General features: G+C 30.7%; 1 protein-coding gene across 3 annotated transcripts; it reads right to left on the reverse strand.

The window, feature by feature from the left end:
• Nucleotides 1-1342: 1342 nt before the first annotated feature.
• On the reverse strand, nt 1343-25924 carry LOC106673450 (MAP kinase-activating death domain protein). Of its 3 annotated transcripts, none has more exons than XM_024229155.1 (36): nt 25759-25924; nt 22082-22371; nt 21862-22030; nt 21657-21801; nt 21430-21592; nt 21191-21348; nt 20916-21075; nt 20694-20852; nt 20501-20632; nt 19988-20058; nt 19704-19830; nt 19410-19561; nt 19044-19338; nt 18503-18710; nt 18341-18442; nt 18069-18271; nt 17867-17965; nt 17567-17767; nt 15969-16148; nt 15639-15816; nt 15486-15578; nt 15244-15380; nt 13645-13803; nt 13373-13567; nt 13191-13302; nt 12974-13137; nt 9301-9444; nt 7614-7755; nt 7424-7553; nt 7133-7349; nt 6789-7061; nt 6556-6726; nt 5453-5461; nt 3235-3307; nt 2155-2201; nt 1343-1567 (listed from the first exon to the last, which is right to left on the reverse strand). In XM_024229155.1, exons 2-36 carry the CDS (start codon nt 22190-22192, stop codon nt 1463-1465), a joined length of 5184 nt encoding a protein of 1727 aa, XP_024084923.1. In that variant the 5' UTR covers nt 22193-22371; nt 25759-25924; the 3' UTR covers nt 1343-1462. The 3 variants fall into 3 exon arrangements, with proteins under 3 accessions (XP_024084923.1, XP_024084925.1, XP_024084924.1); XM_024229157.1 differs by having other exon boundaries at nt 18069-18256; nt 20916-21054; nt 25759-25923; XM_024229156.1 differs by having other exon boundaries at nt 18069-18256; nt 25759-25923.
• Between the last annotated feature and the right edge of the window lie 1875 nt (nt 25925-27799).

Below are 27799 nucleotides of genomic sequence, written 5' to 3' on the forward strand. Positions count from 1 at the left end.
TTTCCATGCCTGCAAGGTAATACAATTCTAAAGTGTTTTAAAATTATTGTCAAAGAATAAATTATATTAAGTGATGTAAAAAATTTGTTCATTGCTACTAGTAGTACAGTTTTTATGGATTTAGTGAATAGATTATGAATTATTCTATAGAAGTGTTATTTTAATGTTATTATTAATTGTATTAGAGTGTTATTAATTTAAAATTATAATATATGTATTATGTAGGGGTACACAATATTTGTTCAGTTGCATCAATGCTTAAAAATAGGTAATATTGCCTTCAATGAACAACTACTCCACGTCCTATAAAATGTACAGTGAAATAATTAATATAAAGAATGATTCAATAAAGGGCTATTTATTATTATTATTAGTTTTTCTCAAAAAAATATTCAAAAAATTTTTTATTGTATTGTTTTACGTATTTTTCAACAAAAACGCAACAAAATCGAAAAAAAATTTATTGTCTTTTTCAATGTAAAAGGCTCGTAGGCACATTTTTTATGTACTTTTCAAGAAAAATGTTTAAAAAAAAATCTAAAACATTTTTATTGTCTTTTTCAATGTAAAAGGCTCGTAGGCACATTTTTTACCTATTTTTCAAGAAAAACGAAAAAAAACAATCAAAAATCAAAAAAAAAAAATTTATTGTCTTTTTCGATATAAAAGGCTCGTAGGCACGTTGTTTTATGTATTTTTCAAGAAAAACGCAAAAAACCCAAAACCCTCTCAACTAATAGTTCAGAGCAAACCCAGAATTCCGGTGTGAAAAAATGTAAGTACTCTGGGGGAACTACTACTAACTGCATTAGCCATTGCGGCCACTGATATGCCCATTTTATTATTATTAATAATCTACTTGGACAAGGTAAAATACAATACAAGCGAAACACATTTTCTTTGTTATATTTGTTTGATATGTAACAATATTAATATTGAAAAATAAATAACAAATTTTCATAAACAGTGTTTATGAATAAGATAAATAATGTCTTTAAAATCAAGCGCATGACATTTTTTAAAATTTTATAATCCATTGTATTTATGAGGAAAACAATATTGGTTTATTTAAGTTGTGATACAATTCAATTTCTTATAAATAAATGTAGCACAACCATATAAAGATAGAGAGGCAATGTTTTTAAACTTGAAATGTGTTTCTTTCCATATTTATAATAATTATGTGGTATGAACAACTGACCCTCTTCACCTGCATACATAAAAATATGGATTTTACTTTATAATTTACGCAGAAATTGCATGTGCAATAAATATTTCCCTTCGTTACAAGGTCTTTTCTATTTCAGTTCAGGCTAAACACAAGGACATACAAAGGTAACTATTGTCAATCACAATTATTTTAATCTAAGAAAGATATTTTTATCACAACTTTTCAAATACAGACAGAACGATCAATAATGACAGTTTCATTTTTGTTTTAACGTCCACTATTTTAGATGTTTTAGTTGAAACTCTTTTGAGGTTTCTTGGATGTTTGCAACTTCTTCTCTTGCCCTGCTGCCACATAAGAAAATATACATAGAACTGAATAACAGATCTGATCCGTCTGAAAACAGAGAACATAGACTATATGTTAGACAGATAACAAAAAGAAATAAATTATTGAGGTTTTATACAGAGTGTTGATTGATTTACTGTACTTAAGAAACACAAATATACTACACTATTAAAAACAACCTAATTTGATAATTATTTTAATTTAAAGTAAAAAATTATAAATGAGATAATAGTTTGTTTTTAATAAATACATTGTGCTATAACTACTATTTGTTACTGTATTTGAACAGCAAATTAATTATTTGATTCTTAAACATTCAATAATTTGATTAACACTCTTCATAAAACCTTCTGTAATTAGGGGGAAAAAATAGTAGTCTTACTGAAGGTGAAAATCATAAAATTAAAGTAAAACAAAATCAGAGATTTTGGGCCAACTGCTTTGAAAATTCAACTGAAATAATTCTGTGAAGTATAATAATTAGCTCTTCAGCCTACAACATAAAAAAATAAATAAAATAATAACCAAAAATGATTACAAAAAATAACATTAAAAAAAAAACAGTGTGTCTGTATATATTTAATAGTAATATGTAATAATTATTTAGATAACATTTTAAAATAAACAATACTTACCATTGATGATTTGTATCTGCGTTGTGTTACTTGTCTATTTTTTGGATCTAAAAATAAAGATTTAAATGAGTCATTTACATACAACTTTATTAGTTTATAGCTTTTTAGAAAAGTAGTATATATTTGGGCCTAATAAATCCTTTGAAAAAAGAAATAGGAAGAAATGCTAGTAATTGAAGAGGACTTTCAAAGGTAACTTCTCCATCAAACGTAATGCTAAGATTGTTTCATTCTGTGCTTTATACCTTGACGGAACATTTGTGATTAAATTTGGACATTAACAAAGAAGCTAGATAGAAAACTGGAAGTGGTACAACTGGAGATGCAACATGATAAGCTTGTGGTTTAGTGAAGTGAAAAAAATCATTTTTCAAATAACCCAATAGACATAATATTTAAAAATAAGGGAGCGGTCATTGGAAGATAGGCTGGACACATGGCAATATTGTTTGATCAATGATGGGAAAAATACATATTGGATGGATAACATATTGGTCAGAAAGAAGAGGAGAGATAGATCACCATTATTTCATTAATTAAAGGGATGAAGTGGTAGAGGGAGTTGGTAATATGATAATATATTATTTGTTGTTTAGTTGTTTGTATTTAGTACAAAAGTGAGTGAAGATGTCTTTCATAAATGGCATAAAGCGTAAAATGCATAATTTTTTAATTTTAAGTGCTTAAGCATTTTTTTAAGGTAAAACAAGGGGTATGCTTTTGTTTCCAACACCTACACATTTCAATTTATAAAAAAATATTTTATTTTTGAGTTGTATCCCCAAGATCTTCTCACTGAGTGAAGATTGTTGAGGGTTCAGTGAGATTGGGTGTTGAAACTGGGAAACTTCTCCTACAAGAGACTCAAATGCAAATCCAGCATATATGAACATATTTACTTAATACAATATTTGTAATTGTAAATATCAAATAAACATAATTGAAAAACAAAAATAAATAAAATAACTCTTAATAAAAAGTTTATATTAAAACATGTAAATATTTCTTAAGTGTTTTAATAGATTTTTTTTTAAATTTAAGGCAAATGTTTTATAGGAATAAGTAAAAACAGATACTTACTAAATTCTTCTAAGACAAATATTCCTCCCTTTTGCGTGAAACACTTCCTTATGTGTTCCAGCTTTATGAAGAACTAAAAACATTAAAGATGTAAACATTTTGAAAAGAGGATCCTCAGTGTATAATAGGAGAAAAATGATTCAACAGAACGATGCAACATTGAGTATGCAACATACAATACCAAAAAATAACAGAAATATTCCAACACAGAATATTTTTTCCTGCATGCATTGGTGGTCAAAATTAAAATTTTTGGCACATTTTATTATTATTAGATCAATAGATATATACAATTTTTTAAATATTTTAATAATTTTTTATATATAATTGTTCATCTGATATGAAAAAATGAAAAGTCTGTTTTACATACCTGTAGCATCCCTGGAAAGTTAAGAACTAACAAAATTTTTATACTGATTGAGATTCCATTGACCTTTCACTACTCCCTTTTTTCACACTTGTGTGACATGATAAAACATTTATTCTACTTGCAAGGTAAAAATAACATTCCAGAATATACTACAGGTCTAATGTGTTTAAAAGCAGTGCAACCTACGTGAAGCTTTTTGTGGTTCATTTATTACATAGAATTTATAAACTGTCAAATACTGAGATCCATAAAAATGGTATTTTCTACTCTCTTTAGCGCTAAATCAGTGCTTCAAATCATCAAACAAGCATGACTACAATTTCAGGGGCAATTATTTTATCTTTAGAAGTGACCAGCCTTTTGAATGCAACAGCATTCATTAAATCATTAAATTTAAATTTTTTTAAAACAACTATCAGAAAAAACTAATAAAATCTGTTTGTGATCAATATAAGCGTGATATAAATTTGTGTTATGCAGTAGTAGTCACTAAACATCACATTTCAAGCAGATTATACTGAAATAAATGATATAACAATTTAAAAAAAAATAGTGGAGAATATTTTGCACTGGAATATAAAAGATAACTAAGCCTAACCACCGAAGTTATTAATGTTTTAAATTTTAGTAACAGAAATATACACCCACATAAATTCAGCAGGGTTTTTGCTTAAAATTAAGGTAAATGCCAAAATCTGTAATGTCTTGTTCCATGAAAAGGATCTGTACTTTATACAAAAATGTGCAAACAAATCAACTTGCTAGAACATCCAAAGGTGATTGATTATCTAGGTGTTACTAGTGGACTATTAACTAATTCAATATCATTATCTGGTAGGATTCAGGTGCCTTCTAGTACTAACGTTTGGCTGTTGGTAAAATAAAAAATTAAAAAGAATAAAATATATGCCAAATAGTCAATCAACATATTTGACATGAAAGTGAAACAATTTCTGATTATGCCTAGTGAAAAATTTATCCAAAAAAACTTTTCTTTTTCTAAAAAAGTACTGTACATATATTAAAATTTCAACAACCTTTGCTAAAACCCAAGTGAAATATGAATATGTTAAACTAATCAAGTGTCCATCAGTTTAACATGCGTTCGCTGACTCGCAGACAACTATTCCAACTCTACTGAAGTATGTTAAATTTTTTGTATATTTTAGTATGATTATGAAGCATGATTTCTTCTTTTATTGTGTGTTATATATTTTTTTTCTTACACAATTTAGAATTACAATTATAATACCATTTATAACGTTTTATTTCCTTTTATTGTTGCAAACAACAAAAAAGGGCGATTCTGTTTTTCTTTGCTATAGTAGTTATGCATGTTTCTAATTACAAACTGCTTTGAATACATTAAATTTTATCCCTTGGATGAAATGTGTAATGCAATGTAAATGAATTTATGAACATATGGAGAAATATTTAACATCCATGATTTCAATAAATGGTCAAAAACCATAATAATTTCATGCCTCCATGCACATTATCCTTTAAACAATAAACAAAGAACAGTTAAATAAATAATGAATTAATAATTAAAATATTTATTCACTACTGTTCAAAGCTTAAGGCACTGGTGAGATGGCGAATGTTATGGATTTTGAAATATGTATAAACTATAACAGTGGTCCAACATCTATTCTAAGTGCAGACATGCTTTTTAAATATAAGGATTGGATTTCTAAAACAGAGTACTAACAAAAAATAAACAAAATAAAAACATAAGGAACAACAGTTCCTTTTAAACAGGATAAAACCATTGAGCTAGAAACAAAACATAAATAAAAAGGATCTTTTCTACAACAATCAAATGGAAGGCGAAATGAAAATGTGTACCTCGAAATCCTGTGTATCCATTATCCAGAATGCATTTTGAAGGAGAAAACAGAAAAATGGACAAAATGAAGGGTAGAATAGTATTTTTTTTGTTAAAAGTAAAATAACAATATTAAATTTAAAAATTATGTTTAATTTATGAAAATGGCAAAACTAGAATAAGGACCATCTCAAAAGTTCCTTAAACTTTGTGTGTAGACGTTCCGAACATCACGTAATAATTAAGGCACAGATAATTTGTTAAACAGATAAATATATAGGAAGTATAAATAAACATAAATATAAAAATAAGTAAACAAATAAATAAATATATTATATATAGTATACATAGTTACAAATATATTGTAAGTAACTATGTATATAGATAAATACAAATATATAGAAAATAATAATAATGAAAATAAATAAAGAAGAAGAAAATTTGAATGGAAACAAACATTTTAGAAACTTGAAACTGTAATATTATAGCCTTCCGAACTACATATATTAATATATTTTTTAAAGACATCACACTTAAATATGTAAAGAGAGAAAAACATGCGAAAAAAATCAAATGAAAAAAATTGTAAATTTAATATATGTATATGTTTTCATATTATTTGGTGTGTGTGTTTGTCTGTCTGTCGCGCGCGCGCGCACGTGTGTGTGTGTGTGTGTGTGTGTGTGTCTGTGTAAGTCTGTAAGTAAATTGTACAGGCAAATATGCTGGTATCTTTGTAAGTTATAATTTGTGAAATGTAATACAAATTAGATGGGCAATATAAACATACAAGTTTTATAATTACTTTTAACCAATTAAGTCCCTAATTTTGCAAAATCAAGCAAAAGCATATATAAGGTAAATTTTGAGAGGTCCTTGAAGTATTTTAAGCATATTTTTGTTTGAAGATTTAAACAGTAAGAATAAAAATGTGGGAGGTCAAGCCATTGTAAAGTGGGGAAAAATTACTGAAGGTAAGTTTGTAAAAGTAAAGATTTTAATATGTTAATGCCTGGAATGAAAATTTTGTGAAAACAACAAAATTATTATTAACAATGCTTAAATCCAGAATTGACATCTACATCAATCGAGTAAAAAAGAGAAAATATGGACATGCATTTACCTTGCTATTGGCAAACAGAAGCCCAACACCTTCCATGCAGACATGGAGGAGACCACCTTCACCAGTAGAAAGATCTTCAATTGGAAATTCGCCACCTGGTTCAATGCCTTTCAATTCAGAGTTGCCTCGCCCTTCCATGCTCTCTTTAATGCAGCAGTACACATCTTTGCACTGTCAATAATATTGACAAATTAAAATAAAATACTTTATGAAAGTAAACTTGTTTTATGCACTTTTTTTGTATAAAACTTATGAAGTTGTGTCTGTCCTGAATTTTTTATCCATATACAAAGCACTTTGGTTTTAGGGCTGTATGTCATGTTGACAAGTCTTTCATACCACCATCGTCGAACCATTACACCATTCACACCTCGCAGTGCTAAGCCATCCTCCCTGACTTCAATGAAAAGAAGTTCCCCACTTTGATCAGTTCCCATATGCACTGTAAATGTGTGTCTCTGAGACAGCCTAGAAGCCACTGGCTTCAAGTCAATATCATTTCCTTGCTGGTGGTGAAAATAACAAAAATGGAAATACATATAAATAATTACAATAATTGGAGTAACTTTATTATTACCAAGTTATTGATCTGGTCTAAAAGCAGATTTACTTCTTGGCTGTAAACAAGCCCAGTATGACTCTTTCCAAGCAAACGTCTGATTTTGTGTTTCAGTTCATTTTTATTTACAGACAGCATTAGCATGAATGCAGTAAGATTATATAGCATAGTTGAAAGTAAACGATCTTCTTCATGCTCCAGCCTTTTTCTTTCAGTTTCACTTAACCATTTATACCTTTAAAAAATATTTGTGTATTCTTATTACAATGTTACATATTACAATTATAATAGCATAATAATAATATGAACCTTTCCATCATTTCGATAGGTCCTTGGTCCATTCCTATCATGTCTCTTTCTTGGCTCACTGCATCTAAAAATGCATCTTCCCAAAACTGCATCTGATCCCATAACGATGACCTTTCCTTTCCCAAAAGTCCTATAAAAGTTATTTGCTAATAACCTGTTTGTAAATTTTGTATTCCTTGAATAAATTTACCTTCAAATAAATAGGTCCGACCAGTCTCTGGGCTGGGTGTTGTTGAAGGTACAATTGCTCCCCCATGATATCTAAAGCCAGCACTTAGAGAAGACTTGCTTGACCAAACACTTGGTGTACGAAGCTTTGTCTGCCTCGGAAACTGAAAATCATTTTTCTTACTATTTAGCATTCAAAATATGTTTTGGCCTAAATATAAATGTGAATGTATGTTGCTCGTAATACAACGCTTATTTAATTTTAATTATTTTTTCTCTCTAAATTTTCCCCAGTACAGCAACCTATTAAGGGCATATTTTTCCATTTGCTCTGAAATTTGACAGTAGGTGTTTAGTTAGTAAATATAATTTTCAAATAATAATAACTTTTTTCATAGAATGATTAATATAAAGATATTGGGTTGTCCGGAAAATAATGCAGGATTTTGGTATTAAACAAAAAAAAAGAAACTAGTTACTTTAAAGCAATGTTCTTTAATCAAAATAATTTCCCATACNTAATCCTGTAAACGTAAACAGAATATTTTATATAGATTTTTTTTAATGAAAACTTAAAATCCTGCATTATTTTCCGGACAACCCAATAATTAATGTTTATAAAGATTACTATATCCTATGTGACATTGTTTGTGCATGTGTGTTGTAAAAAATTTCTCTTTGATATTTTTAATTGTATTATAAAAATATTTTATGGTTTATTAATTGAATCTAATAATGATTAATTCCAATTATGTGTATATTTTGTTGTTTTAATAAGTATAATAATTAGCTGTATTATTGACTTTTATCAATCAAATAAATGTAAACTTACTTACTATTTCATTATACTTGTCTTTATCTCCAAAGCAACAACATCCTTTTTTTATAAATAATTTGTATTCTGATACACTATTTTCCAGTTCATTTATTTTTTTCAACAATCTTGCATTTTCTATCATTAAATCATTATTCTTTTTCAATAAAGAATCATATTCAATATTTTTTTCAAATGTTTCCTCAGCCTCCTGGCTGTCTTTTTTTGCAATATATCTCAATTTTTTATTTAAATTTGTTATCAATTCATTTTTTTCTTTAATTGTATTGAGTAAATTAATTGTATTTTCCTCATTCTCAAACTCAATATGCAAAAAATTACTTTCACAAGTTTTTCTATAACATTTTTCTTTCTCAAACTGTTCTTCTAGACATTTAAGGTCTTTATTCAATTGCTTATTTACTTTTGTCAGATCTTCCAAAATCACACAACACTCTTCCAAACAGGCAAGGGCATCAACAATCAAAGGGATGAGGTCTGAAAACTTATCATCACCTAACTCTTTAATCAAGGATGTCAGCTGTCTGTCAATATCGCTTACAAGTTTTGTAACATAATCCTTTTGCACAAACAAAGATGGAAAACTACCAGATTCATAGATGCTTTCACCAACTGTATATGACATTATCACATGCTTCAGAATAACAAATTTTACACTGCATACAAACTAAACTACTGACAAATTCACCTTGGTCTTCCTCACATTACTTATTCTTTGATAAAAAAAATACCTTGACTAAAATTCCTTGACCTTTGATAAGTCACAAAACGAAAGTAATAATAGATCATTTATAGGAAGGTCAAAGAATATAGAACAATAGCCTTTATATACAAACATTTACTTTGTAGTTAATACATAATCTTTAATACTTACATTTCCCTGCTCAACCTCACTGTCAGACACGGTACTCCTGAAGGAAGAGTTGTTCTTATGGCCACGATTGAAGAATGAAGGATTTGTTATTATGCTACCAGTCTCTGAGCCAGTATCTGGGCTGCTCCTTCTCAACTCTCCTCCCTATTTGTCCCAGGCGAAATACAATCATTACATACCGATCAAAAATAATAATTAAATTTTTGACAGTCATATATTTCATAATGCAATATTTTAATTGACCATGTCATTTTCTAATTGCTTAAAATAATATTATGCTTCTTGTTTAATCTGTAGTGATGCTTAAATTTAGGAATTTGTTTAATTATATTGTAAAACACAACTTTCTTTCTAAGCAATGTATAAATTAATAAATATTCATTTAAATGTGTGGTGATTAGTGACCTTTAATCGATAATTATTCAGAAATCGTGAGATGCGGTCTGGTGTGATGTAGGTTTCAGAAAAACATTTTCTTTATCGTGCCAACATTTCGGCACTATCAACACGACACGCAAGAATGGCACAATTACATAGAAGACAAACACTTTCAGCCGTGAAGATGATCTCAATAAAGATCGAAACGTTGGCACAATAAATAAAATGTTTTTCTGAAACCTACATCACACCAGACCGCATCTCACGATTTCTGAATAATTCATTTAAATATAAATTTAAAAAAATTAAATTATAAAATGTTTTTATTTGACACCCATATTATACACAATAATTTTGTTTTTCTTTTAAATCCAGTTCTCCAGATCATTAGATAATAATAATTTTATATAGTAGCTTCTTTTGGATAATTTTACAACAGGGTTCTTAATTCAAATGTCTATGAAATAATAAAATGATGATATAAATTATAAAATTATAAATGTATTTTTTATGTGTGTCATCTTTTCAAATTTAATAGGATATGAGTATTGAAATGTGATTAGGCAAAAAGGAAATAATTAATATTTATTGTTTAATTATATGTTCAACATATACTATTTCTACAAATCTAAAATGGTTATCAAAGCAAAAAAATAATATGAATATACCAACTTAACAAACTTCATAGAAATATTCTAGCCTTTTTTGAATAAATGGGGATGATAGTTCTCTACAAGCAGGTAACTGGGAAATAAAAATGTTTTATCATTCAGACAGACTGTAATGTCAAACTGTATGATTTTAATTTCTGTTTGCATTGTATGATTCATGTGTGTATCATCTTAAAATAAAGATTTAAAAAATCTACATTTTTCGTATGAATATTATTGTAAAATTCTATCAAATCTACGTCTAAAACAAACTACAGTTTGCTGTTTTAAGCAGGAATAATTCACAGCTTATAGCGAAGATAAGGAGGAAAAACAAAATAAAAAGCTATCCTGAAGAACATAAAACGTCTTTATTTCATGTCAACCTCCCACATGCGGGCATTAATAATGTCTAAACTGCGATCTATATGCGTATAAAGAATTCTTTTTATTATTTTCAAATTTAAAAAATACAGAATTACAGAAATGATTTTTGTTCCATAAACCATGTACACTCTCATAAATATTTCTGAAGCTACATATGCATGAACATGTGTTTTCTAACTAAAATTATAAGTATGTAAGGAATGAAATTGTTGGGTTTCCAAGAAAGTCATATTTCCTTTTTTTTAGAGTTTTAGACTTTTACTGCTAATTAAGTAAAATATAGAATCATAAAGACCCTATCTTAAGAAACCATATATCATACATTTTTGTTTGTGAGATGTAGTATGAAATCATTCTGGATAGCCTTATAACTTACGGAAATTATTAATATTGTTAAAGCGAAATGAGAAAATTGTGAAAGTGAAATGTTCTGTACAAGATAAACAAGGGTGTAGTGATTATTAAGAGTTACAGAAATTTTGAATACACTAAATTACTACATTTGGTCCAACCCACTATTGACCCTGTTATTATTCAGATCACTATTCATACATTTCTAAATTCAAAAGTTTTGTTTCTTAATTCTAAAAAATTGACTAAACTAAGGGTTTAGTTAGATTTAATTTAATTATATCGGCTAGTAATAAACCTGCCGTGGTTGTGGGTTCGATTCTCACCGTCACCCATAAGAATTTTATTTAATATTCAATAAGTGTTTTAGTGGAATAACTGAAAAATATTTTTAAATCGCCATAATTATTTACTTTTTCCTGTCATATCCCTTCATTTTCTATCAAATTCACTATCCTTGTACAATTAGCATTTTTTGGTACATGCGTGTAACATTAGCTTGTCCCAACTTTAGTCAAAATCTTTCAATCTCTTTCTTTACAAATATATCAAATATGTATGAACGAGTTATTATATTATTTGTTGAAGTCGTGAGCAAGGGTCAGGAATGAAGTATTTTAGAAAAACACCTCTTTCATTTTTTTGCCGAAGTTCATTTTCAGGACCTGGGTATTTCAACCCCCATTTTCATACTCAAAAAAGTGTGGTGCTATTCTTGTGCCATATTTGATTTGTATGAAAATGTTGTGAACATGACTTGTATTCTGTTATCTTTATATGATTGTGACAGGTATGGTGAAATACTTGGTTCAAAATTTATATTTACATCTGTATTGTACTTTTTCAATGAACACATGTTTTGTAATTCACCTATTTTTTTTTTTTTTTTTTTTTTTTTNTTTGGGGGGTTATTGGGAAAAAAGGGCCAGGGGCAACGGTGGGAATCGAACCCACGACCGCGGCGTGAGAGTCTCTCATGCTAACCACTCGGCTACCGCGGTCCCCCGTAATTCACCTAGGTACTGAAGATAACCCGAATAAAAGTCAAAACGTTAAAAAAAAAGAAAAAAAAATCTAAAATACTTCATTCCTGACCACTCCTCTTGATTTCAACACATTATCAAACAACCACCACTAAATCACAAATTTACCAAAAATTAATGAATGACAATTAAGTTAAAAATTGAATTTGTCATTATGAAATTGCCAACTCAGTAACAATAATGGTTTGGATTTTTATTTAAACATATATTGGAGGCAAATGCTTTTGTATTTTTTAAATTGTTTTGTATTTTCTTTATTTCTTAGGATTTATTTATACTGTTCTATCTATCTACAAATAGGATATGCTAAAAATAAATAAATAAAGTAACTTTTTTCTTTTTAAGAAACTGTTTTACTTATAATTAAAAAACACTGAAAATTTTGTCGATAATTTATAAAATCTAAAAAACAAGTCCTGTCATAAATATATATTACAATTTATTGGTCTTTTTGAAGAAAAAAAAAAGAATTAAGCTAAAAACTAATAAATATATAACTTACTCATAGATACTAAAATAATTGTAACAACTGGAAACAGTTGTAATATATGAAATGATGAAGGTGGGGTGACTATATAGATTCACTTTTGAAAAGGTGGTTCTACTCACAGATTTAAATAAATTACAAATCTTGGAATTGACTAAATCTATGAGTAGAACCACCTTTTACAAAAGTTTTAATATATTTTTAATTTAATGTTAATAATCGGTACATAATGACTTGTATTATCACTAATGTTTTCCTCTTCTAACAGTACAAACAGTTCATGCATCTTCTACTTATGCACACGTTTGAAAGCATATCATGTAGATTAATGCTGATTAAGCCACTTCATGCATCAAAACAATAACTTCAAAACTTACCTCATTATCTATAGAAGACAATTTAGAAAAGAGCATTTGGCGTTTTTGGTTAAACATCTCTCTAAACATTTCTGTTGTAGATTGTTGAGGGAGTTCAGAACTTGCATCTAATGAATCTTGTATAAGCCGAAGAGAAGGTGGATGAGACGTAGTCACACTTTCAGCTGTGTATCATAAGAATTAGTTTCATAAAAGAAATTTGTTAACTAATACTTACGACATGCACCAGTTTGGCTGGATTTGCGAGACGTGTGGGCTGAAGGTATTGGGGAGCTAGAAGGGCTCATTGGGGAATTTAAGTTTTCTCTGCTTCCATAAGGACTAGGTGTCTGAAATATATTCAAAGTTGTGGAAAAAAAACTCATGGATATAAGACTGTAATTAATGCTCTATACTAACTTGTGACAAAATGTTAGAATCTAGGCCACTTGGATCAGTAAGATCTTTTGTCCAATAGTGGGTATGAGCAATTTCCAATACTTGAAACACTGAAGCCATGCCACCTAATCCATAATTTGCATAGGTGACTTCTAGACCATAAACAACAGCTTGTATTACTTTTAACATTCCTTTCCAAACCGACCGAGTAACACACTAAAACAAACAAACAACAACAATAATAATTTTGACTATTTTAAATTTTGTGTGTGGAATGATTGTGTATTACTGACAACATCATCGATGTGGTCGGTTGGGCTTATTTTTTTATCTAAAGTTTTATTGAGTTTTGTTACAACAAATGTTCTATAGTTTTCATCCTCCATGAGCTTTTTCAGCCTATTGAGTTTTAGCCAGCCAACTCCTTCGCCTTCAAGAACTTGGTTGATAATCTATAGAAAAAAAAAATGAAAATACAGTATAACTTTGATGAGTCAAAATATTTTAGAATGATATCTTCTGATATCATTCATTCAGAAAAAAATCATACAAATAGGCATTATGTTATACATACAATTATACATTGGGTATCAAGACAAGGGATCAGACCTCTTACACTCAAATATTATTCATAGAAAATTTCAAGACTAGGAGTCGAACCCATTTAAATGTGGCTTAGATAATTAATTTATGTGTTGATTTAGTGAACAGTTGTGAAACGTGAATTTGTATTCTGCTGTTTTTGTATGATTGTGGCAGGGTGGTAGATGCAGTAAATCTGAGAAATTTTCTTTGATCATAGGCAGTTTTATTTAACTCAAAAGAAGTCGAGAATGGGGATTTTCTCGATTGGATTTGTGATTAGGGGTTATTCAAATGGTTAAAGACGATAACAAAGGAAAGGGATATTTAAAAATAAACAACTATCAAACTCATTTTCATTTTATTAATATCGGGTTTGGAGGCATTAATAAGAAGGAAATGAGTTTGTGAGTTGTCTAGTTCCTGAAAAGAAACCCAAGAAATACAAAAAGATAACAACCGAAAAAGCAGAATAAAAAATATAAAAATAAAGTTTAATCATTTATTTGCTTTATGATATTGGCTATAGCTGAGTCTGCATGTATCTGTTCTATAATTAATGCTGTGTGTGCCTATGTTAATGTAAACCATTTCTAGAAACGTTGGCAAAAAAATGAAAAAGGTGTTTTTCTAAACTATCTCATTATTAACCGCTCCTTACGACTCCAACAAATTATTAATTGATTTATTTTTGTTAAGGGTTAGGGCATCAACCTCTCAGTGTGTCATAGACCATGTGGTCATGGACTCTATTCCCACAGTATTTTCTTCCATATATTTAATCCTAGACATCAGTAGTTGACTGTTAAGCTCATTTTGAATAAAATCTAAATTGCATATCATAAATATGAAAAAAAGAAAGAAACAAATAAATACAAGGTGACTCTATTTTAATGGTACACCCACGTTTCTTGAAAATGAAGGGATATAGAAAAAAAATGTTAAAAAGTTTTTATTTTAATAAAGTTAAAAAATCTAAATTCCCACACAGTATTAAAATATCTCCAGAAATACGCAACTAATTTAATTCTTCTTCTTAGTTCTTGGTGTCATTTTTTATATTAATAAATCTAATGTTGGAAAATGTATCGAAACGGTAGATCTCATTTGATAAAAATAAAATTTATACTAATATTCTGACATAAAAAATGTTTAGACCATCTAATTTAATTCCTTTGGAAAAACTATGGGGTAATCATTTAAACTTTTTTTCTGAGAAAAGAGGGTGTGACATTGCAATAGAGACACCCTGTATATAAATTATATATATTCTTGTTTCTTTTTTTTTTTTTTTCATTTAAATTAGCTACCTGTTTAAGGAATGCTTGGTTTTCATCATTGCTGATGTTTCGTTCAACTGTAGACTGCCTTTGCAAATCTTCTCTTCTGCCTTGCACACTAACATGTCTGATTAAACTTGGACGGTCTGTAAATCCTTTTCTGCCACCTGAAATTCCAAATTACAATTCTCTTTAAACAGAAATTAAAAAAAAAGATTATTTTTTATTTCAATCTAACATAATAAAACAAAAATGTTCACTATATTACCTACCTTTTGGGAAAGGCCCAAACATCTGTGTTTTTTCTTTTGGTTGAGCTGTTACAGACTGAGTTTTCACATTAGTATTTCGAGGATTTTTATTCCCTGGAAATAAAATAATTAAAAATTATTACAAGTAAAATATTAATGGTACGATTCCAGTACCAAAAAAATCACTGAACATGCTAGTAGTCTGAGCTGCCAATCCATTGATATCACTGGTAATATTTGAGAAAAAGTCACGTCCAGCTGTCCTACTTAAATCTGGCTGAGCAAGAGTCGTAGACTGAGATCCTGGAGTTGTTGGTGGTGATGTTAAGGAATCGCTTGATTCTCCAAGAGCCTGGACATAAATTTAATTGCAAAATAAAATATAAATCTTTGTTTAAATACAAACTGAAATAAATAAATCAAAAAGTTTTTTTACATGTTTTATAATAATTGTTAATTGTTGTTGAATATATTAAAAACACAATTTCTTAACTTGTTTCTTACCTTAAGCAATCCTTTCTTTGAAGCAACTTGTTTGACACTTTTTGTTACATCTCCCAATGTACTTTTCCCAACATAAGTAAGATCTTCAAATGTATTTTTGCTAACACCTGCTGCTTGTTTACTGGCTTCAAGGGCAGTTTTGTGTGCCTCTCCAGCTGCTTTTTTTGCATGGATGGTTAACTGAAAAAAAATTCAATATAAAAATATTAAAACATAAATAAATATATTATTATATTATCCTATGTCAGTTTGTATAAAAGGCTTTTATTTTCCCATGGCCTAGTTTACTGTAAAACTAAGTATTGTTCAAAGGTAATTTCTCATGTATTATCTGCACTCATTGATTTGCTCTGTAGATATTGGAGTTTTCCTTCAGAACTTGATAATTTCAACTTATTATGTAACTAGTTATTGTTTACAATAGCATGGATTAATAGAAGCATTCGTTTAGTAGAGTTGTAGTAATCAAATAATACATTGTTTTAATAGTGTTTGCAGCATAGAGTGAATGTTAATAATCTTTATAACCAACAAATTTCGTTTTTTGTAATTTCAATTTAAAATTACTGAACAAGGCCACATTGGTCATGGTCAGTTGTTAATTATTTTATTTTTTTACATTTTTTATTTTAATGTGCCAATAACACTGAGTAATTAAAAGTCATTAAATGAAAGAGTAAAAATGATCTTTTTTTCTATGATGCAAGTCAAATTTCTCTTGAATTTGAATGAAGCAAGGGCTCGTGAATTTAACTTCAGTCCAAAATCCTCTTATGCCCATAAGTTGATACTAATTTTGGGACAACAAAAAAAAAATGTAAGCATGCACTTTACTCTTGTTGATGTCTTAAATTGACAACCATTTTTAATCATACCCTTTCATTTTTACTTTTAGTTAATACTCCTGTTTTAAAAGACAAATTGAAGGAAATGATATCTTATGGAATCCTCCTGACAGCTCTGTGAAGTACCTAGGAGTTCATTTGTACAGAAGGCTATCCTGGAAGTACCACATAAATAAAAAGGTGGCCGAAGGATATGCTCGTCTGGGTATGCTACATTCTATTACAAGCCGAAAATCCAAGTTAAGGTTCAAACTCAATATGCAAATTTATTAAACTATCATAAGGCCCTTGGTCCTTTATGGGTGTGAAATATGGCGAGCAGTTTCTTCATCCAAAATAAAGCGGCTGCAAGTATTATAAAATAAAATAGCACGAATAGCAATAAATGCATAAGGAACAACTAGATAAACAAAGAACTACAATTCCCAACTATGCAAAGAGACAATTCAATAATAATAATAATAATTAAAAAGAGAACCTTTTGGAATCACACTCAGACTAAAGACAATTTCACAAAAGTTGTTAGCCTCTCATGTCTCTCAGAAATCAGTGTAGTTCACACCAAATTTCCATATACCAATAAAAAGCCATGTATTTTAAAAATTCACACCATATATGTTACAATTCCCTAGTCCAGCCATCTTTAAGAAGGATTTTTTTTTTGTAATTATACAGCTATTCAATCAATATGACCCACTTCACAGTCAAAAATTGAATTTTTTTTAAATAATAAAAAAGTATCAAAATTACTACCTTATCTACGTGAGCTAAAAGGCCCTCTTGACTACTTTGTCTTTTTGTTTCCCGTACAAGCTCCTTTGCATGACTTGTAAAAGTTTCAAGTATAGACCCCTGGTGTGACAATGGTGGGCTTGATCCAAAACTACTTGCTCTACCTATAAGACCAGTCAGGCTAGATTTCCTTTGTGGGCTTCCTCCGGAACTACATTGAGACTGAAAAGCAAATAAAGGATTAGACAGAAAATCTTATTTTAGGATTTACTTAATTTATATATACATATATACAATTATTTAAAATAAAAAATGGCTTACTGGTGTAGACTTTACAAGCCTTCTACCATGAATTTCAGTTTGCTCTCCTGAGGTTGGCGTAGTTCGCTCTACTTCACGACCTATACTTTTGTCCTTCTCCTAATAAAAGTGCTTATGTGAATGAGTGTTTGTGCAGTTGTGTGCTTTTTTAAAGTGACGAAAATAAAGTAATGAAAGTAACACTAAGAGAGAAAAGGCTTACATTAATTTCTTGCTCACTGCCTTCACTGTCATCACTGGATGATTCTGATGATGATCTTTGAGAAGCAGGAGACCTCGAATGGGAAGGGGATGATTCACCAGCTGTTTCTCCAGGAAGTTGTAGTGTGGAGGGTGGGTGATAGACAGCTTGTATTTCAACACTGCTTGAGAGACCTACAGCTCCAGTGTCTGCCATCACAAAACCTAAGATTAGATTCAGGCACTAAGCAAATCTAACAAGCAAAGCCACTAACCAGATAGCAAAATACTTACTTGGTGACAAATCAGAAGATACCATTTCAGATACAAAATCACTTAGAGATGAATATGAAGAGCTTGAACTGTCTGCTCCTTCAGAATCAGATCCACTCTCATCTAAAATTATTACATTAAACATGATTTTTTTTTGAGAAATGAAAATGAAACAGAATTTACCTGTTGGTTGTTCCTGCTGAGGAAGATAATTTAAAGCTGTGGCTAGTGAACTATTATCATCCCATACTCTAAACAGTATGGGTTCTAAAGTGTGATTAAACCATTTTGATTTATCTCCTATTTGTGCTGGATCACATACTCCAGTTTGAACTCTTAGGAAGGCAACATTACTAGGAGTCAATGACCACTCTGCAAGAAATTCCACGGCCTGAGGAAAAAATAAATGCAAACCTTGTATTTTTTATGCATTTCTTTCAAAATAATAATGTAAAATTTGCATTTTTGTGTATATCAATAAAAATGTGTATAACAAAAACTAGTGCTCATGAAGATGCTGAAACATCATGACTTAAGGCACAAAAATGTCATAATGAACCCCATGAAGACCTCACCTGGATCTTTCTTGAGGTTTGATATTCTCGTCAATTACCACTTAAAATATTATATTTATAACTTATAAGTTAAAAAAATTATAAATTATCACTTGAATATCTACTCCATATTTATAATAATAGTGGAAACTAAATTTAAGTTACTGTACCTGAGTCCTAGCAAACTTTTGTAGAAAAGCAGAGATTCTAGGTCTTGATCTTAAGAAGCTGTTTATTTGCAGAGCCACAACTGGTCTCGGGTATAGTCTCAATGTCCTTGTATGCTCTGTGAAATTTACCAGCAAATTCTGAGAATTAAAGAACCGTACCATGGCAACCCTAGTTGCAACATCGACAGAATCTACATCATTTCCATAAATAAATGGATTGAAACTTTGGGGTGTTGGAATCTGGTGGTGGTAGTTTTGATGAAGTGGTACATCACCTTTTTGCATTGGACTGTACCTGATGAAATATTTTTCATTACCAAAAATTCATCCAACATTTCTGGAAACATAATTTATACCTTTACATACCCTAAATTAACTTGTTGGTATTGAGGGAGCTGAAGTATGGGGTTCATACTTTCTCTTCTGAGCATGTTTCCCAGCTCCCTAGGAGTTGTATTTGGATGGGTGTGAAGTCCTGTTGAGGGCATTGGCGAAGGACCACAAAGGCTACTCAATGCCTGAAAATATACAATAAAAAAATAATAAGTAATAAGTATGATTTATTTTATCAATTTTAAAGATAGAACTTTTATTTAAATTTGATTAATTGTTTTATCTATTGCAGATAGTCGCAAACTCTTTAACAATGTATGAAGTTACTTGTTTTAAATGATTCTTCAGAATATTTCCCTCAGGTTCTGGCAATGGAGGTACGTCTTCCGTTGGGCATGAAGGTGGTGTTATTTTATTGCTATCCAAATCAACCAACCAGACATCATCCGGCAATCTGAAAATTAAAGAAGACAATTTATATCTCTTGCTTAATAACTCTTAAGAAACAGTCAAAAAGCAAAGAACTCTTGCAAAGTTTTTTAAAATGATTTTCCATTGATTTTTAATCAAATCAGTAATTTTAGTTTTAATACCAATAATTAATATCTTACTTAAAATTTTTTTTGAACATAAGGAAACTTGCTGGAATCCCAATGACAAAAGGAGTCGGTGCAAGCAATAGCTGAAAAAATTAAATTAAACATAAATTTTTGAAATTAATATGATTAACCAAAGAAAATAGATAATCTTATAATTTATGAAAATCATCATGGAAAACATGGTACAACTATGAATTAATGTTTATTTGTAATATGAAATAATAATCAAACACTTCTACATATTCAAAAAATATTAAGCCCAATCATGTTTAATTCGAATTTTTAAAAATTATTGATCTATTCAGTTCTACATATGTAAAAAGTATATTTTCTACAATATACATAGTTTTATCATCAAGTATCATCATTGTCAAGTTAATAAACATAAAGAGTAAAGCATTTGGCATTTTTCCTTTTGACTTGACCATATTCCAATTTGAGTAACACATAATCAAAAAAGGTAAAAAAAGATGACTGGGCATAAAGAAATATTAACTTTAGAAAAACAAAAACAAAAAATAAAACCTGTTCAGCGCAGCTCATGCATGTAGGCAATAGTGGTATCACAGGAAACATGTATTCAAGAGGATATATCAATGTTACAAAAGCCATCACAGACATGGATAGAGCATTGTAATCACGGGATTGTAATACTAACTGTAAAAAAATAAAAATTAACAATTTTTGTTAACTAATATTGTAATTTTATTTCTAATACCTTATGTTCTAACAAAATTAAAGAAAGGACATTAAGGCATGTATCCACCCCTAACAATTCTAAAGGTAGATGGAGGGGAAAGTCTACCAGTGAAAACCTTGTGTGATCTGGAAGAGCAAAGTTGAGTGGTGGATGAAGATGTGGTGACAGTACTTCAACCTATAAACAATATTTAAAAAATATTATTATCTGTATATGTATTCTTACATAAAAACAAATTACCTCAACTCTAGTTTTCCCTGGGACTGGTACCGGAGCACTTAGCAGACGGAGAATCCATGTTTCTATCTCCCTCACATCGTGCAAGACAACTGATGCAGTAGAGTCAATGATACCTTTGCCAGTCAATACACCCCAGACACTGGGATAAGAGCATTTGAAGCTAAAGAGCAATATTATTACCATATGATATCATCTCTTATAGGGTAGTGAAATAGATTCCCCCTTTCTTATTACCCTTTTAAGAGATGAATTTCAACACTGTGTATTCTACTAACCTATTAATCTGCCTTGAAGCTCCTACTCTCCTTGGTGACGAATTATCATTGCATGCATCAATAAGTCTTTTCAATATGAAAAGGCATTCTCTGAATATTGAAAAAAAAGGATGGTGGGTCAGGAGGCAAAGAGATGTCAAAGAATGATTCCTCAGTCTCTATAAAATTAAATAAATAATTAAATAATACAGTTTTGATGTTTTATTTTGTATATTTTTGAGTTCAATAGTAAAAAATACCTGTCGCTTCCTACTGGCCCTTGGGCTTGGGCTATGTGAACCTCCACTTTCGCTATCACATTGTATTGGTGCAAGCCTGTTTATCGGATGGGAGGGTTCTGAGTCTCTCCTGCTAGGACAATCCCGGTCTGAATCACTTGGTGCTAAGTTGCTTTTGTAGTCACTACATTGATAGTACGGCATTGAATTGATACCCTTATTGATATAATGAATTTTCTTAACTGTACCTTGAAAATGCAGAATCTGAACTCTTTTCCATGCTTTTTCTCCATGATTCTCTTCGTAGGTGCATGTCTCTTCTTTGAGAGGTACCAGCTCCAGGTCGATCAATCGGTCTATAGAAATTAACACAGATCCCATAGCGACACTTTCCTTTAAAAGCAAATTTAGAATAAACATTTTTAATATTTCCTCACTTCATTCATCGTTTACCTGAATCTTTCTCGGTGAGTGTAAAAACAAAAGAAGTAGCATCTCGCAATGCAGTTCGCTTAGGACCGACAGAGACACATCCCTCTGGTTGACAAAAATAAACCATGTCAAGTGGAAGGGGAAAGTCTTTGTGATCTTCAGCAGGGTATCGACGCAGCAATTCAGGAACCTGTGTTTGTGTTATTATGTATAAATCTCAGCTGATAAATAAGTTACTTACCTGGACTGCAGGGGAGGCATTATTTGCATTCCTAGGAGATGAAGGACGACCACCAACTATTGCTAAATAATCTACTAAACGGGGACATAGAAACTTTTTCTGTATATCCATAATTTACAAAAATGCAGAAATTTAACTAAAACATTTCACAAAATATCAAATAATTGTCCATTTTGTTATTAATTTATAGTTATGTTTCATTTTTATGACTGAAATGCACTTCTGTGAGAGTTTTTCTTCGTCTAAGGTGTATAGCAGCCCCTTCCATTGCTCTGATGTTGTTTGGGTGTCTGAAAAAACAAAAGCAAAAACCGACTTTCACAGGTTTGAGTAAGTTCAATAAGATGTAGTATATATATANTATATATATAATTTTACAGGGCTATTTCAACTAAGAGGTTATATGAACATTCGGGCTGCCAGTGTTCTTCATAATAGGCCCATTGGTAAGTATGTTGGGTTTGAATGCAGGGCCATTGTTGGATTCTTATGAAATTTTCAGTAATTATGTGTGTTACTTTCTAGATGATCCCTTATGAATTAGATTCAGGCACTGAGCAAATCTAACAAGCAAAGCCACTAACTGAGTAAGTAAGCAAAATATACTTACTTGGTGACAAATCATACCATTTCAGACAAAAAATCACTTAGAGTTAAACATGAATTGTTTGAGAAAATGAAAGTCAAACAGAATTACTTGTTGGTTGTTCCTGCTAAGGAAGATAATTTAAATCTGTGGCTAGTGAACAATTGTAATCTCCTGCTCTAAACAGTATGGGTTCTAAAGTGTTATAATATAATTGTTGTGTTCTTATAATTATTAATATACAGGGTGTATCTATTTCTATAATCCCCCATTCTGAAACAATTAACTTTAGCAAAAAATGGAGTTATACAAAGACAAAATTAATCTTATCTAAGAATCGCGTGATGGTAACAAATTTAACATAACTTTCTCATCTAATATGGTGATTAGTGACCGTTAATCGATAATTATCCAGAAATCGTGAGATGCGGTCTGGTGTGATGTAGGTTTCAGAAAAACATTTTCTTTATCGTGCCAACGTTTCGATCTTTAAGATATCTTCAGGGCTCAAAGCGTTTGCCTTCTGTGTATTTGTGTAAAAAGAGGGCACTCTCAACACGACACGCAAGAATGGCACAATTACACAGAAGACAAATACTTTGAGCCCTGAAGATGATTTCAATAAAGTACAATTAATTAAGGTTTTCATCTCAACTAAAAACCTTAATTAATTGTAATGTATTAATTGGTCAAGCGGACAACGAAATTAGTGAATTTAATTTCAATAAAGATCGAAACGTGGCACGACAAAGAAAATGTTTTTCTGAAACCTACCTCACACCAGACCGCATCTCACGATTTTTGAATAATGAATTTTCTCATCTAGCTGGGAAATGACACTAACTTTGTTATTTTAAATGAGAATCTCGCATTTTTATTGTACAATTCGATTCTAGAGCTTATTTTATGCCACCTTTACTGAAAGGAAAATTCTAATAGGGTGGACCAATTCTGAGTTATGTCCGACGGAAAACGCGTGAGGGAAGTATGCTTTTTATAAGAACAAGATGGTCCTTCCCATTTATTTCCGAAACTATTAACTTTAGCAAAAAATGGTCTTATAGAAAGTGAAAGTTAATTTTTGTTATTGGGTTTTATAAGGTTTTATAATTTTTGCTGAAGTTAATCGTTTTAGAAAAAAAGGAGGTGGGCTATATTGTTACAAAAAAACATACCCCTTCACGCGTCTTCCGTCAGGCATAACTCATAAATGGTCTATGCTATCACAATTTTCCTTTCAGTAAAAGTGGCATAAAATAAGCTCTAGAATCGAATTGTACAATAAAAATGCGGGTTTTCATTTTTAAATAACAAAGTTAGTGTCATTTCCCAGCTAGATGAGAAAGTTATGTTAAATCTGTTACCACCACGCAATTCATAGACAAAATTAATTTTGACTTTGTATAAGACTATTTTTTGCTAAAGTTAATCGTTTCAGAATTAAATGGGGGCATTATAGAAATTGATACACCCTGTATATTAATAATTATAAGAACACAACAATTATATTATAACACTTTAGAACCCATACTGTTGAGAGTAGGGGATTACAATTGTTCACTAGCCACAGATTTAAATTATCTTCCTTAGCAGGAACACGCAACAAGTAATTCTGTTTACATCACAACTCGTATCACAACTTTCATTTTCTCAAACAAATCATGTTTAACTCTAAGTGATTTTTTGTCTGAAATGGTATGATTTGTCACCAAGTAAGTACTTTGCTCTCTGGTTAGTGGCTTTGTTTGTTAGATTTGCTTAGTGCGTGAATCTAATAAATAAGGGATCATCTAGAAAGTAACCCGCATAATTCCTGAAAATTTCAGAAGAATCCGATAAATGGTTTCAGAGATAAAGCTGTGTACGGGATTAGGATTTTACGTTTGAGCATGCGCAGGCGATACCGTTGAGACGATTCTGATGAAATTCAAAGGGAACCGTCTAGAAAGCAACCCGCACAATTCTTAAAATTCCGTAAAAATTGGTCTCATAGTTTCGCAGTTTGCAGGTAACAAGTAATTGACCACAGACTGACAGACACGGAACCTGATTTATTCAGAAAGGTCTGAAACGCAAAATGCTGCTGGAAATTTTGATTTTGGAGGATAACAATTTTTTTTTCGACTTCCCGCATGAAACGAGGCTTCGAAAGCAAAAATAGGAGAGGATTATTTCTTACAACATAATACAATAGCATTGTCCATTACCGATGATGAAATAAAAACATTGACAAGGACTAGTACATTTTTCTCTTAATTATTTATTTAAACCATTTGACATAAACTATAATGTAGATTATCTTTCAGTTTCATCCTTTCTGCAAATTAATAGTAGGTGACGAGTAAGGGAATAAAACATCCCGTTTGCCTTGAAATGTTGCTTAATTTTCAAAATGAAAATAATCACTCAACATCAGCGACCTTCATTAGAACTTGATCGTCCTGTAGAATTGATTATTTGGGCGTCTTCCTTAAGTGCTATTCTCGATCGGTCAATGTGATCGAGTAGGACAGACTCAGTGCTTACAAGTCACTATTCAGTACTCAGTACTGGCCCTCTATTGACCCGTCCTAGGTGTCAGAAATCAATATATTACATTTCGAGGTGGCAGCACTGTTCGGCACGAGTAACTTACAAATGTAGTTCATTTTGCTGTCATCTCAGGGAGATAAAAGTTACCCGTATCTTGTACGACTTCCGTTTATGCCATTTACACGATAGACAACAACAGTTGTATCTATTTACTTTCGTTCAAGACACATTAAACCACAAATTCTAGCGTTTACTTTATGATTTCTTTTCATTGAAAACATTATCATCGTAATATTGTTTTAAAATTATGTGTTAGAAGTTCGATTTTTGTGAAAATCGATCAAGTTTGTCGGTTATTAGGTATTGGAATAAGTGGAATTTTAGTTGTCAATAAAAAAAATGGCAATACAAAAAGTGCCGATAGGTTTAATAAATTTTAAAATTATAATTTAATTCAGTTCGATAAATTCGTTTTGTTTCACGTTAAAGATACATTTATAGGTATGGCTTAAAATGAGAGTTGCTTAATTTTTAGTACTTTTTATTTGTTAGAACTTACGAGTGGTGTTCGTCGACGGAGTCCCAAGTCAGCTCTACTGAACCAATGAGAAAACCAGGCTGAATCAATAAGCTTCTCCCTGTGACGCAGCTCCCCTCTTCACGAGTATCTTGGCGCACAAGCCACCCCCTTTCTCCCGTTCGCCGATATCCACAGGAGAGGTTATGACGACAATCATTTAAATATTCGATTGTCTCATATAATCATACCTGATTTAAAGGAAGATTTGAAGTTTTCGTAACACCTAACTATTCTAATTTATTTATTTATTTTGGATTGCCGTTTAAAATAATCTCTCCTCCCCTTACCTCATCATGTGCCATCTTTGTGGCACCCCGACTATCCGCTTCGAAGTGATTTGCGTTAAAACCGTAACATTTCGGCCAGGCAAAAAAACCTGTAAATAAATTTTTGTTGTTTGTTAACATTTCTAGGACGTGATATGGCGAAAGTATCACGATAAAATGATATACACTGTACTTTGAGTTATTTTTAAAATTTATTACAATTGATTGTTTAAATGATAGTAAACACCGTCGTTCATGATTTGGTTTGCTACATACTTATATATAAATATTTTATTTACATTAATTAATTTTTTTCTTTAGATAATATGAATACTGTACAATTTGTCTACGTTTTGTAAATAAATAATTTACAATTCAGATTTTGATTTTCTTAGCTGTCAGTATATATATATATATAGAGTTGTGGTTTGCTGAAATGATTTTGGTAGCTCGGAAAGTAACGAGTAAAAAATTACGAAAGTAAAAATTCTGTACATTATCGTCGCTACCGCTCATTTTTCACTTTACAAGTATCGGCTAAACCCGCAAAACGGTTTGGTCTTACGGTATGGTATAACCACACATTTTGTTCATTTAGGTTCAGATAAATCTCATTTCTCCCACAAAATTTTCCCCACACCTTTTAACAAGAAAAGGAATAAATAAAATCCTTTTTACTTCCGGTTCCCCCTACTCAGGTCTGACCCTCCTACAATTAGTTGTTTTTTCTCATAGTTTTGGTAACTTTGTTTGAAGAAAAATTTGTTTGAATTAATTGGAGTATACAGTGTGTACTTTTTAGATGGCCCGTCTGAACTTCGCTTGAACTAATGATGCTATCAAAAAACAAAAAAATCTTGTTTAATAATTTTTAGTCTAGAGTCAAATTTTTCTCTTTTTCTGGAGAAAAATATTATACAGTGTACCTCAGGCCTGATTCAACTTCAAAATTTGAAATACGACTCTACATCCTGACACATTATTTTAAAGGATTTTTTACGCTAAAAGCAATGGTGCAGTCAGATTTTAAATTGGTCAAAAAATGACAAAGTTAGGCAACAAGTTTGAAAAAACGCATTTTGTTTGTTTCGTTGAAAATTCCAATAATTTGCTTCTTCACTAAAGTAAACATTAATTGCCTTTATTTACATTCTGTCATTGTTTGTCAAACTCGTACAATGAGAGCAAATCTTAATTCCTGGAAGAAAATAAATTTTACAATAGTACCTATTCGTTACCTTCAGTATTCCATTCAAAACGAACCGAGGAGCACTTTTTCCGATCAACAGCGAGTTGATATGTATGGCTGCTTTATTGATAGTGGTGGAATTGCGCATTGTGTTGTACTCCCCAAAATTTCCTGATCACTCCAGAGTAAACCACAAATTGTTTATTCGTTGCTCACAATATATCAATTGCTGTTCCATCACCAACAAACTATCAGCATAATTTCGACGTGGAGCTGAATATTTTACTGTACATTCGTGAAAATCCGAATTCCTCTTTCTGAAATGTTGGAAGGGTTTTAGGTTTTTCAAAAAATAAAATTAGCCTTCATACTCTGGACTTGCAATTTTAAGCTATATTGCTCATATCTTCTTGTCTAGGGACTTCCGACCTCTAATTGTGACAGGCGTCTAACGTTCCTTGCACAATTGCCGATTTGGGAAGCTGACGAAAACATTCTTCCATACATCCTATAGACTGATTAATCCAATTTCACCTCTAATGGCATACTAACCGTTGGAATTTTC

This window comes from Cimex lectularius, unplaced genomic scaffold (assembly GCF_000648675.2).
Source record: "Cimex lectularius strain Harlan isolate CLEC.00 unplaced genomic scaffold, Clec_2.1 scaffold365, whole genome shotgun sequence".
In the NCBI taxonomy this organism is placed as follows: domain Eukaryota; kingdom Metazoa; phylum Arthropoda; class Insecta; order Hemiptera; family Cimicidae; genus Cimex; species Cimex lectularius.